This window comes from Pithys albifrons, chromosome 8 (assembly GCF_047495875.1).
Source record: "Pithys albifrons albifrons isolate INPA30051 chromosome 8, PitAlb_v1, whole genome shotgun sequence".
NCBI lineage: Eukaryota > Metazoa > Chordata > Aves > Passeriformes > Thamnophilidae > Pithys > Pithys albifrons.
This window is the reverse complement of record NC_092465.1, coordinates 23051549-23063325: the sequence shown is the minus strand read 5'-3', so window position 1 is coordinate 23063325 and position 11777 is coordinate 23051549. Positions and strand designations below refer to the sequence as shown.

General features: G+C 47.2%; 2 protein-coding genes across 3 annotated transcripts; both read right to left on the bottom strand.

Moving 5' to 3' along the window:
- Positions 1-3026: 3026 nt before the first annotated feature.
- On the bottom strand, positions 3027-6462 carry HOXD9 (homeobox D9). 2 transcript variants are annotated; one of them, XM_071562560.1, is made up of 3 exons: positions 6170-6462; positions 4181-4792; positions 3027-3762 (listed from the first exon to the last, which is right to left on the bottom strand). In XM_071562560.1, exons 1-3 carry the CDS (start codon positions 6171-6173, stop codon positions 3521-3523), a joined length of 858 nt encoding a protein of 285 aa, XP_071418661.1. In that variant the 5' UTR covers positions 6174-6462; the 3' UTR covers positions 3027-3520. The 2 variants fall into 2 exon arrangements, with proteins under 2 accessions (XP_071418661.1, XP_071418660.1); XM_071562559.1 differs by lacking the exon at positions 6170-6462 and having other exon boundaries at positions 4181-4961.
- A 1726-nt stretch (positions 6463-8188) lies between these two features.
- Positions 8189-11242, bottom strand: HOXD10 (homeobox D10). The gene is made up of 2 exons (XM_071562558.1): positions 10431-11242; positions 8189-9060 (listed from the first exon to the last, which is right to left on the bottom strand). Exons 1-2 carry the CDS (start codon positions 11170-11172, stop codon positions 8783-8785), a joined length of 1020 nt encoding a protein of 339 aa, XP_071418659.1. The 5' UTR covers positions 11173-11242; the 3' UTR covers positions 8189-8782.
- Positions 11243-11777: the final 535 nt, after the last annotated feature.

The window sequence follows — 11777 nt, the reverse complement described above, 5'->3', positions numbered from 1 at the left end:
TTGTGGTTATATAAAAGGCATCGTAGGCGTCTTTCCCATCACACCCCTCTCACACCCCTCTCACACCCCTCTCTCCCACCACCACCCCCGCCTCCCCGCTCGCTTCGTTTAAGTGACCAGCTCGGCTGCCCCGCATATGAGCACCCGGATGGGCCTGTGCCCGCAGAGACACCCTCGCTCGGACAGGGGCCCCGTGGCCTGGAGCGCACGCCTTTGGGAACTTGGGAAGGTTTAAGGACCCCAGTGCAGCCTGGAGTAAGGCGGGGGAGGCGGGAGCGGACGGGGGGAACACACACGTACGGAATTCTGGTGCTACACGGGCAGACAGCAGCAAAAGCCTTTGGCCAGACACCAACGGGAAGGCAGGAGGCCGGGCTGGGTAGGCGGGGAGCGACAGCAGAGCAACACGGTCTCACCCTGCGGAGGGGCACAAAGGCGTAATCGCTGCGTCCCACAACCGCGCCAGAGACCCCCGCCCCTCGCCATGCGCACCCCGCCAGGGTGTTCATTCCCCGAGGCGACACCGCGGCTGCCGGGCCGGGGGAGCGGAGCGCAGCGCGCGGCGGGACAGCGGCGCTCGAGTGGAGCGCGGGCGCCCTCTGGCGGCGCGCGGCGGTAGCGGCAGCAGCGCCCCCGCCCCGAGCTGCCCGCGGCCCCTCGGCTGCAAACTCGAATGGCCACTGCGGAACACCGGCGGGGCCCGTGACTCTTCCTCTCCTTTCTGGTTTTGGGTTTCTTCCTTTTATTTTCTCTATTTTTTTTTCGTTACGAGTTTATAGTGCTATTTTCTTTGTGCATTTCGGTGACGCTTTTATTTTTTTGCCAGAGCTATAATTAACTGCATACGAAGAACGCGCCTCGTTTACACATGGCAGCCAGGAAAGACGCCTGAGCTTTGAAGATGCCTGCTATCGCGTTTTCGATCATGTTTCCCCACATATTACACCACGATTTCTCCATGTGTGGTAGTTTCAGTTACCCGTTTTTGTCTTGAAGATGTTATTTTGTTTTCCCGTGCTTTTATGTATTTATGGATTGATTTATGTAAACGAAAGTAAAAATGAATCTTTGTTCACCGTCTCCTTCACCACAGATGTCTGTGAATTATTCTGTATAATGCGTGTGCACGAGACTGTGCATATATGCAAACATATATTAACACAGCCAATGTGTAGGAATTAAATTATTCAGTTTGACAGTAAAGGTAAATTCCATAGAAAAACTACATCCCGTTGTTCGAGAGGTTTGGTTTTCTTTCTGCTATTTTGAAATAAACGCTCGCCATATTTAAAACAGGTAAACATAAGGGGGAAATATACAAGGTAAAACCTATTAATCTCACTGATGTAAAATATTAAAAAGATGGTGTGACTTTGGTAACAATTTCTTAACAGAGTCTCTGCTGGAATCAACATAATGGAGTGTCGTGTACAAGAATATGGTTTACGTGTTGTTATAGATCACTTTTCTCTATGGGTATTTTCGAAAATATAGAGGCTGGCATCGTAGGATTCATTGCAGTAGAATATCCAATAAAATACATTTCAACAAATAAGTGGACTTTGTAAAATCTCTCAGTTCCATGACCTTCGGGTCTTTTTTGAGTCTGATGCCTTGACCCAACGCTGACATATTGAAATTTACAGTCCAAGGTTTTAAGACCTAGTTTGTCTGCATTTTTTGCCTTTCCCCCCCCTAACAAACACAAACATCAAAATAAGGTGGTTTCAAAGAAAAGTGCCACAGCGTATCGTAAACTCATTAGGTCCAGACGTCTAGCCATCTCAATGGTTTTATTATACCACAGTTCTTCCTGTTTTAAAAGAATTATAGGTGTCTTCTCGACAATGGATGGGAAGCAATGCAACACCTTTTCCTGGCAGTGCTTGCTTTTGCCTTTTTTTTCCCAGTTTTGTGTTGGGGTTTTTTGGGTTTTTTTTGTTTGTTTGTTTTTTTTTTTTTTTTACAGAGGTAAAAAATATTAAACATCAAGTCTCTCAGCTCTCCCCTTAATCTTGAATTAACCGAACTGCTCGTAAATATTTACGGGTCCTTCATTTTAATGGTTGCTCTTTAAAAAAAGCATTTTTTACAATGAACTTCATCTCAATTATCTTGATAAAGTCATGTGTGTTCATAAATGCAGAAGGCATGAGGCGCGGTGCTAAATGAGCTCTCGCCAACAAAGCCGAATGTTTGGCAGCAGCCGTGCCCCCCCAGAGCTTCCCAACCTCCCCTTTAAAGAACGCTGAGGACAGAAGCGACCCACCAGGAGGTGATAAAAAAAAAAAAAAAAGAAAAAATGTTTACGCGAATAGGCATCATTTTGCCTCCTTGACTCCTGAGGACGGATGTGGAAATATCTTTTATATTATCCCAGAGGAATCGCTTATTTATGTTTGAAAGACCGCTGGTACCTGAGGTCCGGGAAAGGTACGGCGGCAGACGCACCTACCCGGCCTCTCCGCACTGACCTCTAATAGCAAATGTCTATTAGGCGAAGCGGGGGAAAAGTGACTTTCCTCCGGCCTAAGTAGCTGCCAGAGGTGCTGCTGCCAGAGGCTTTCCCGCGGCCCTGGGCCGGACGCGCTCGGCCCCCGAGGGTTGCGCGGGGGCTGCGCGGGGGCTGCGTGGCGTGCTCGGCGGCACAGAGGGCTTCGCGAAGGGCGCACAGATTTCTCCTCTCACCGCGGCGTTGTCGTTCGGTCACGGCAGACTTTATTGTGTAATAACTGACAACAATTACAACAGGTCCGTAGATCGAGACACGGAGTAGTTAATTAATACAACAGTCACCGGTGGCAGGGGCGACAGCTACTCGGGGGACCGGGAGACGTTGGGCCTGTGGAAAGCGGCTCCAAGACTGAGACTCCTAACAGTGCACTAAAGGGGTGGGGGGGAATAGCCTGTGTCCTCGCTATGGCGTCTCTTGCAAAGGATCCAAACCTAGAAAGCAGAGGTTTGGGAAAAGATTTCCTCTTAGTAAATCGTGGACAGCACAGCAACCCCCATTGACTTAAGCGACAGCAATTTAATATATGTTTTATTATCGTAATTATAATTAATTTTCTTACCTTTATTTTGTCAAAATAACTATCTAGTCTACATCACTTTTAAGAAACATGTCAAACATTTAACATCAGATAGAGTTCCCAAAGCTAACGTGCACTCACAATATTATCATCTAAATGGTCTGGGAAAGAAAAGGGGGCGGATTAAGCAACTCTGCAAAACACGTTGGCGAGCAAGACAAAATTTCCCAAAATACCTGACACAGACCACGTTGCACTTCTATATAAAAAAAAAAAAAAAAGCTGATTGATTTTAACTCCCTGGGGTGGAGTGGCACAGGAGGAGAACCATATAGGGACTGAGGGTGAGGGAAAGAATAAATCCAAACAACAACAGAAAAAAATCTAAACCCAAAAGAGCCTCCAACAACCAAAAACCCACCCTCCCCCCAAAAAGCCCCAAACTCAAAACTAAATCAGTAATTCCCGACTGCATTTCTACCCCAGCATTAGTCTCCTTTATTGCCTTTCTCCTTGTTCATCTTTTTCATTTTCATTCTTCTGTTCTGAAACCAGATTTTGACCTGTCTCTCTGTGAGGTTTAAAATCCTAGCTACTTCATAACGACGGTCTCGGGTGAGGTACATGTTAAAGAGAAACTCCTTTTCCAGTTCCAGAGTTTGATACTTTGTGTACGGACAACGCTTTTTCCTCGTTGAACGAGCGTGGATCCAGTTTGCTGCAGGGTTATCTGGAAGAAGGGAAGTATACAGAGAATGGGATGGGGGCGGGGGAAGAGAAAGGTCGTTAAATTAATTTAACGAAGGATGGACTGTTTTCACAACTTTGGAGGAATTATCATAAAAGCCTTAATGCCCCAGTCTGTTTACTGTACAAATGATGTCTTGATGGTAGGTGGTTATGTGGAGTCTTTTATGGGTGCTTGTTGCTGCTTGCGCTGGGGTAGGCGTCTAGACGTTTTTATAGGTTAGTAAAACTATCAGTTTTGCACATTCGAGCCTTACAGGTTTCGGTAATAAATCAAAGGGGCAATTTCTTTCTTTCTTTCCTTCTCTCTTTCCTTCTTTTTCTCCGTCTGTCTCTGCCTCTATTCCTCTCTGTCCCCCCGTTTTGTTTTCTTTTTCTGTCTTTTTTTTTTTTTTACTTACTTGGGTCAAGTTGTTGCTGTTTCTCCTCCTTCAGATCGCTGCTCGGGCTGGGGTTGTGGCTGCAAGCGGCCGGGTCCTTGGAGCTGCCGGCAGCCGCTTTCTCCCGGGGCTCCTGGAGGAAGTTGCTGCACGTGTACTCGGGCACACCGATCCCCTGGGATTCCCGAGACGAGGAGCACTCAGTCCTTTTGGAGGAGGAGGAAGAGGAGGAGGAAGATGAGGAGGCGGCTGCTCCCGTCTCCGGCTTTATCCCGTAGTGGCGCCCGTTGGAGGAGCCGGAGCTGGATGTGGAGCCGCCGCTGCTGCTGCCTCCGCCTCCGCCACCGCCGCCGCCGCCCGGGAAGCCCGGGAAGGGCTCAATCCAGGAGCGCACGTAGCGGCCGGCGTCGGCTGCCCCTAAATGGGGCTGATGCATGTAGGGGTGGTAGATCCCGGTCATTGCCGCAGACGGCTGAGGATGAACCGCGGACCAGGAGGTGGAGAACACCGTGGATTTTGGTGCAAAGCTACAAGAGGAAAAATCTGAACTCTCTGCAACACCTGATGGCCTGGAGGTCGCACTGTGACCTCCCTGGACGAATCTACTCCCGTAAACTTCTTCGCTTTCATGGCCTATGAGAGAATCAACGTAATAGTTACTTATGGTGCCACTAGACGACATTTTAGGCTCCCCTCTTAGTCATATAAAAGGTTACACTGTTAACTGTATATGATACCCTCCCGGAGAACAATCGTAGTATTTTGCAGACTGCAACCCTCAACCATTGGTTGCGGAGCCCACGTGATCATATTTACCAATACTGCGAGTAAATCAATCCGCTAAACTGGGGCTGCTGTGATTAAAAAAAAAAATCATCATCAACAACGGCCCCGCACAGCGCGCCGTACCGCCTGCGCGCCCACACCGCGCCAGGGCCGCCCGCCCGCCTGCCCTGCCCGCTTGCGCCCCAGCCCTGCCCGCCCTGCCCTCCACTGCCCGCTTGCCTTGCCCGCTTGCCCTAGTTGCCCTCCCGCCCTGCCCGCCTTCGCTGCCCGCCTGTCTGCCCTGCCTGCTTCTGTCGCGTCGGGCGTGGCCGTGCTGGCAGCCCACGGCCTTGGGAGTGCGGACTATTTCTTCACCTCCTTTGAGTGATTTCTGCCATTCATTTCTTAATCAATGAGAGGCAGGGTGTTTAAATAAATCCAACAGCCTTGGCTTGCTAATCACACTCCAAGCTGCTGAGGGAACCCGCTGGGAAAGGGGGATTCTTGCCTGTAAAAACAAACCATCGCAAGCTGGGACTATAACGACTTCTCATAAAACAGGAAAATGTTACAGTAAAAGCACATTGCGGTACTTCCATATTTCAGAGCATGTGCGGGTATTATTATCCGCTCCCCCCACTCCAGGACAGAAAGTTTCCATAGAAAGGATACACTTTTAAAAAGAGATGCCCATTGTGTTGTTTTAAAACAGGTGGAAGACCTCTGTAATGATTTTATGCCTTTCAATAAAAATTTTATGAGGTGTATTTGATTATAGATTAATGTGTCCCTAATAAAATGGACGGATGGAAACAGCAAAGCCTGTGTCTCCCAGCACAACTGACGTGTGGTTGAACACAAGCTCCTGTATCTGCGGAATTTTGGGGCTACACAGCTCCAACATAGTCCCCCTTATGGTGCCCAGTGCGGTCCTGGGGGAATGCGGGTAAAGGCAGCCCCGAGGAGGCCACCTGGCCCCGCACTGGCAGCACGGCGGCCGCGGGCAGGAGCCGCTCAGGCGGGCAGGCTCCGGCCCGCGGAGGAGAGCAGGGCTATCGCTGATCCCCGCTCGCCGGCAGAGCTGTCTCCTCCGTCCCTAGTTCAGAGGAAGCCACGTTCAATGCCTACGTGAGATTTTTTTGCCCGCTTTGCTTTCTTTTCCATCCCTTCCCTCCCCACTCCTCCCGGCGCAATATTTCTTTCCCGAGCAAAACCCTGCCCGGTTAATATTGAAAACTGGATTACCCATTGTCTTCTGCCCACGCTTGTTCTCCTGGGCGAGGGACGATGGCTATGTCGGGATCTGGAGGAAACGCACAGAGTTAGTGGAGAGCCCGCAGCACAGCCCGCCGAGGGCACGGACAGCAGCGCTGGGAAAACACTTCCTACTCGCGGGCCGTTATGAGGAAGGGGCTGAAATTCCTGTTTATTTAATGATTTATTACTGTCTTTGGTTGTTTTCTTCCTTTTTATCTTCTTTTATTTTTTTCTTTTTCTTTTCCATTTCCTTTCCTTTCCTTTTTTTTCCCCCCCATCTGATTTAGGATTTTCTTCTGCGATTTTATAACTTCTCTGACATTGTTCTCTAGAAGCAGGGCTTGTGGTATGGCGAAGAATTGCCCCTCGCTTCAGACATATAAGTTGGTAAAGCAGGTAGATTAGAGTGAGCCACTTTTTAATATACATTAAACACTTGATATGGAGTCAGCTATTTACTTCCCACCGCCGAAACTTCTTTGGTGCTGTAGCGAGTATCTTTAAGGGAAAAGAAAAGGCCGTTCACATGTATGCAATATTTAAAGGGGGGTTTGAGCATCGTTTTGCTTTTTTTCGAAACGAGGAAAAGCACAAAATATCTAGGTGCTTGTGGCTTTCGCAGCTTCAAAATGATTATGCCTTGGTTTGAGGAATATATTCCTCTGCCCTATGAGTAAATGTAAGCATGAGTAAGTACTGGCCTAAATTAAATATCAGTGACAAAAGAGCAAACAGAAAGCCACCAACAGCATTATTAGCAGTATCTGTCATCAAGTCGGACGACATTGGCACTACTTTGCGTTTAATTTCTAGATTTAGAACCATCTTAGGGGAGGAATGGGCGTTGATTGTGAGCGAGCTGCTTTCTCAGTGCAAACAGTAGCCACACTGTTTTTCCACTACAGTCTGAAGGTGAAAGTATGTCCAAGTATTTGCACTTCAATTTGGAGTCATGTTCATTTGCAAGCCATTTGCAGTTCTGCTTAGTTTATCTGCTCACACGGGCATTCACCCGCTCTCACACACACACGCCCTTCCTCAGCTTCCAGCACAGAGCCCTGCTAATAACATTTTTTCGGCTATGTACAGAAAGGGTTAAGAGTTGTGAACGTCATTAGCTGGATGTGTGCTACTAAAATGGAATTGGGAGAAATAAAACGAGTTCTGAGCAAAAAGAAAAGGTGCAGGGTGACAAAAGTAGGTCTGAAGAGGCTGGTGTACTTTTGTTAAGCAGGCTTGGGAGCGTTTCTGCCCCCAAAAAGCCAGCCTCCCCAGATGCTGGGAATATTTTGAGGGAGTATTTTTCAATCCACCATCTTCTGAAAGCTTTTGAGTCGACCAAAACCTGAGCTCCTTAACATTTACTTATACCCAGCTATGCATTTGTTATGTTTCTTGGAGGTTTTTTGTTTTGTCTTGGTTTTGGGTTTTTTTTGGTTTGTTTCTTAGAGAGCAAAGACATGAAATCATAGTCTCCACATTATAAGCACACAGTGACGGATATTTTTTAAATCAAATATGAACGTCAAATAAAATTACATACATATTCCTGACAGCATGTAGTAGAAAGACATTTTTATCACTTACCGTTTACAAGTGGATTGGATGAGGATGTCCAGTTTAGTTCATAATATTTTACAACATTTTTTCCTTTCTCTCTCTTTTTTTTCATTCATTTGTCAGACTGCGAACATCACACAACATTTTATCAATTAATCAATTGTTTACAGGAATTTATAAATTAATTAGGTTTACATCATTTCCCGGCCCAGTCTCCACCCCACCCCTAAAAAAAAAAAAAAACAGAAGAAGGAAGGATAAACACATGGAGGAAAAGAAAGAACAAAAACCAGGCAGACACACACGAAGGCCAGAATATGGTAAAGAAGGTACACCAGTCCAAAAAGATTCTGATAGAGAAGGATCAGGACACCAATCTGCATCTGTACTTTAAACATTTGTAGAAAACCAAAGGAGCTGCAGTAGTTTACAGAGTTTATTGCATTATACATGCAAACAGAACATGCACAAGGACAATTTGCTGCTGAACGACTACTATTCCACATATGCACCACAAGGAAATGTCTACAATGGAGAAGAAGGAAATATTCCATTTTACGAAGGACAATCTCTAAGTTCATTTGTGAGAATATTACATTATAATGTGCTTCTCTTTCCCCCCGCCCCCACAGTTTCCCCTCACTCTTTTTCTGAAAGTATTGAATGTACTCAAAATGTTATGGCCCGTGTAACAGCCCCACATAAATATCATTTTGTTAGTAAAAACATGAAAAAGTCACATTGCTTGGATGTTCGACACTTCCAATAAGTTAAGACCAAATGATAATATTCAATAATAGTTACCCTGCATTACGATGAGAACAAAAATAAATTACACGTGCTAGGTTTTATATATACTCATCATAGTAATACATATTCACTTGCAGCGCTAAAAGAAGGACAAAGAGTCACATTCTATCAGAAAACAAAACAAAACAAAATAAAACTGGAAAATGCCGGGTTTTGCCAGAGTCTCTCCTGCTTTTAGCAAGTGGTGGTGCTGTGCCCACTCCTCTCTGGTGCCCCCCCCGGGGTTAGGGTTTAAGAGAAGGTCAGATTAGCGGTCAGTTCCCGGATTCGGTTCTCCCTGCTCATCTTCTTGAGCTTCATTCTGCGGTTTTGAAACCAAATCTTGACCTGCCTGTCAGTGAGGTTTACGCTCTTACTGATCTCTAGACGGCGCTCTCGAGTGAGATACATATTGAATAAGAACTCTTTCTCTAATTCCAGTGTTTGGTGTTTAGTATAAGGACACCTCTTCTTTCTGCCACTCTTTGCAGTTAGCCAATTGCTTGTTGGAGTATCAGACTTGATTTCCTCTATCAAAATCAAAGAAGAAGAAAAAAAATCAAAAATACCTCAGGCTGTTAGAGTGTACCCTTGGCCATGACCCCTCCTCTGTAGTGTCTGGCAGATATGGTGGATGTGGGCATTAAACATCATTCGGGTGAGGTGTATGCACAAGGAGGGGACCTGCTGCCAGGCTGTGCTACCCGTCCCCACGCACGGCACCCTGCTCTGTGGCCGCCCCGCTCTCCTGTCCCTGCCAGTAAGGGTCTCTCAAGTTTTCGGCCGGCGTTTAACATTTCAACAATGTTTAACCTGCCACACACCCCATGAACACATCTTAAAGGGTCTAGCCTCGCCATGGCCGCCTCAGACTCCCACAACACTTGCCACCAAAATATTCCATTTACAAAATAGTTTTGCACTCTTTGTTGAAGCAGCATCCCCAAGCATATCAACTGAATCACACAAGCACACCTATGAACAGATATAGACATTTTCCCAGCCAAAATGATATACAAGAAATTTCCACCCTCTGTCTCGGATTTTTTTTTTCATTTTCCTTTTAGTTTTTTTTTCCCATCAGAAATAAATGTGCCCCACATCAACCTATACCTGGGCTACTAAATATAATTCAAATAAAGCAATTCACAATGCACACATAGGGTAAAAAACGACCTAGAGGTTGCAAAGTACATTTTGATAAGAGAAAATTTCCCGGTTTGGGGTTCTTCGATACACGCCATTCAAAGGAGAGGCTTTAGATCACTTTTAGAGGGAAAATAAAATCAGATTACCACCGCCTTTAGCTTGCAAAGGATTTCGAAATACTGGTCCACTTTTGGAGACCAATCCAATGTTATTTAAAGCATCACATTGAAATATTCAGCCTTTGGACCAGGCAGATAGCTGGCTGCTGCTTTCATTGTGCATTTGTTTCGAACTTTACCCAGCCTTGTAGCACCTATTCCGCACCTATTTTAAGAGGATCGTAATTAACTTTAAATGCAATCAAACTGCAGTAAGGCTCAGTGGGAAGAAAAAAAGGCGAAATACTACGAGAGAAAAGTTGAGCTGGTCGTATTTTACAACCTCCAGACCTGCTTTTTTAGAGGTATGGGGCTGCTTTTGGCTGTTGCAGCGCATTAGGGAGCACACGGCTGTATTCCCTGCATCACAGAGGCGGTCTGCGTGCACGGGAGAAGCAGACCTCTACGGAAAATCTTTGGACCATTTTGTGTAGCATTTTTGCCTGCCAAAATCTTCAGACAGCACCTGCAGCCCGATACTCCTTAGCATTAAATGTGATGGCTGTGATGCTCGTTAGTATATTCGAGCGTGCTTTATGGTGCTGGCGTGTTGGAGTTACACCACGGCACGGCTTAAACTCGGTAATACAGACCTTTAGTCTCCTTCTCCTGGACTTCTGGGCTGGACACGGAGCCTTCAGGCAGACAGCTCCGTTCCTCTTGCAACGTGGACTTGGGCTCGGGACTTTCCACTTGAGAGACTTTAGCGGTGTTGTCTTGGTTGTTCGGGTTTTCATTCATTTTCTTTTCCAGCTGAAGTTGAGTAGATATCTGCGGTTTGGAGCTGCCGCGAGGGTTTAACTGTAACATTACAGTTGAACTCGTTTCAGGGCTATTATTGTACTCTTGGGTTTTCCCAGTGGCGTAGGTCTGGCTCAGTCTAAAATATCCTGGGACGGGAACCTCGGGGTTCTCAATGGGGCATGATTCAGACACCAGCCTCTGGTAGGAAGGGACGTCTGCAGAAATGAGTTTGGATCTCTTATCGGAATACATGCAGCAATTGCTTTCTTCTTTAATATTTGTAGTGAAGGAACAAGTGGGGACCTGCTGTGTAACAGGTTGCTCTATTCGACAAGATCTGTTCGGGTCTGTCCAAGTGTCTACTTGAGGTATATAAGGATGTACATTCATACCCATATTTTGGTGATTAACTTCTCTCTTAGCCAGAGACGGAAGGAGTCCACAGGTTTGCATCCCATACGTCCCAATGTCTGTGCTAGGTGGCATATACATGCTGGCGCTGTTGGAGTAGAAACTGTCACTCCTGCACGCACTGATGAGAGAATCTACTAAAAAAGTATTAGCGGCAGGAGAGCTGTTTGGAAAGGACATTTTGGGGCGGAATTTGAGGAAGAGAGATTGTGTCCTTTGTAGGCTGACATCTCTAGGAAAACATTCCCGTGTAATTGCGGATGCCTCCGCGCGACCACATGACAGGCGGGCCAATGGCAGCGCCCGCCGCCCCGTGCGCCGCCGCCCCGCCGCTGACGCGCCCCCGCCGCGCCGCCCCGCCGCGCCCCTCCGCGGTCAACAGCGCCCCCTGCGCCGCCGCGCCGGCACCGCACCGCGCCACCGCCGCCGCCGCTGCCGCGCCCGCAACGCGCCCGCCCCCCCGCGCCGCGCCGCGCAGCCAACGCGGCCGCGCAGCACCCGTGCCCGAGCGGCCCCCGCGGCGGAAAACCGCGCCTGCCCCGCCATGGCTCCTGTAAGAGCCCCTGCCGCTGACAAGTGCGGGGACAAAAGGTTGCGGGATTTATTAATGCGTATTAAGGAGAATCAGGGGCGATCAATAAAACCCTCATCTACATTCTCGGGCTACTCGGTAATTTTCTTGCTTCTGAAGCTTTTTCAGGAGTTATACCCTCTGTTGCCGCGGACGGGAAGATATTTTATTAACAAATCAATCGAGACTTTGTAAAGGATAAGATTAATAGTTA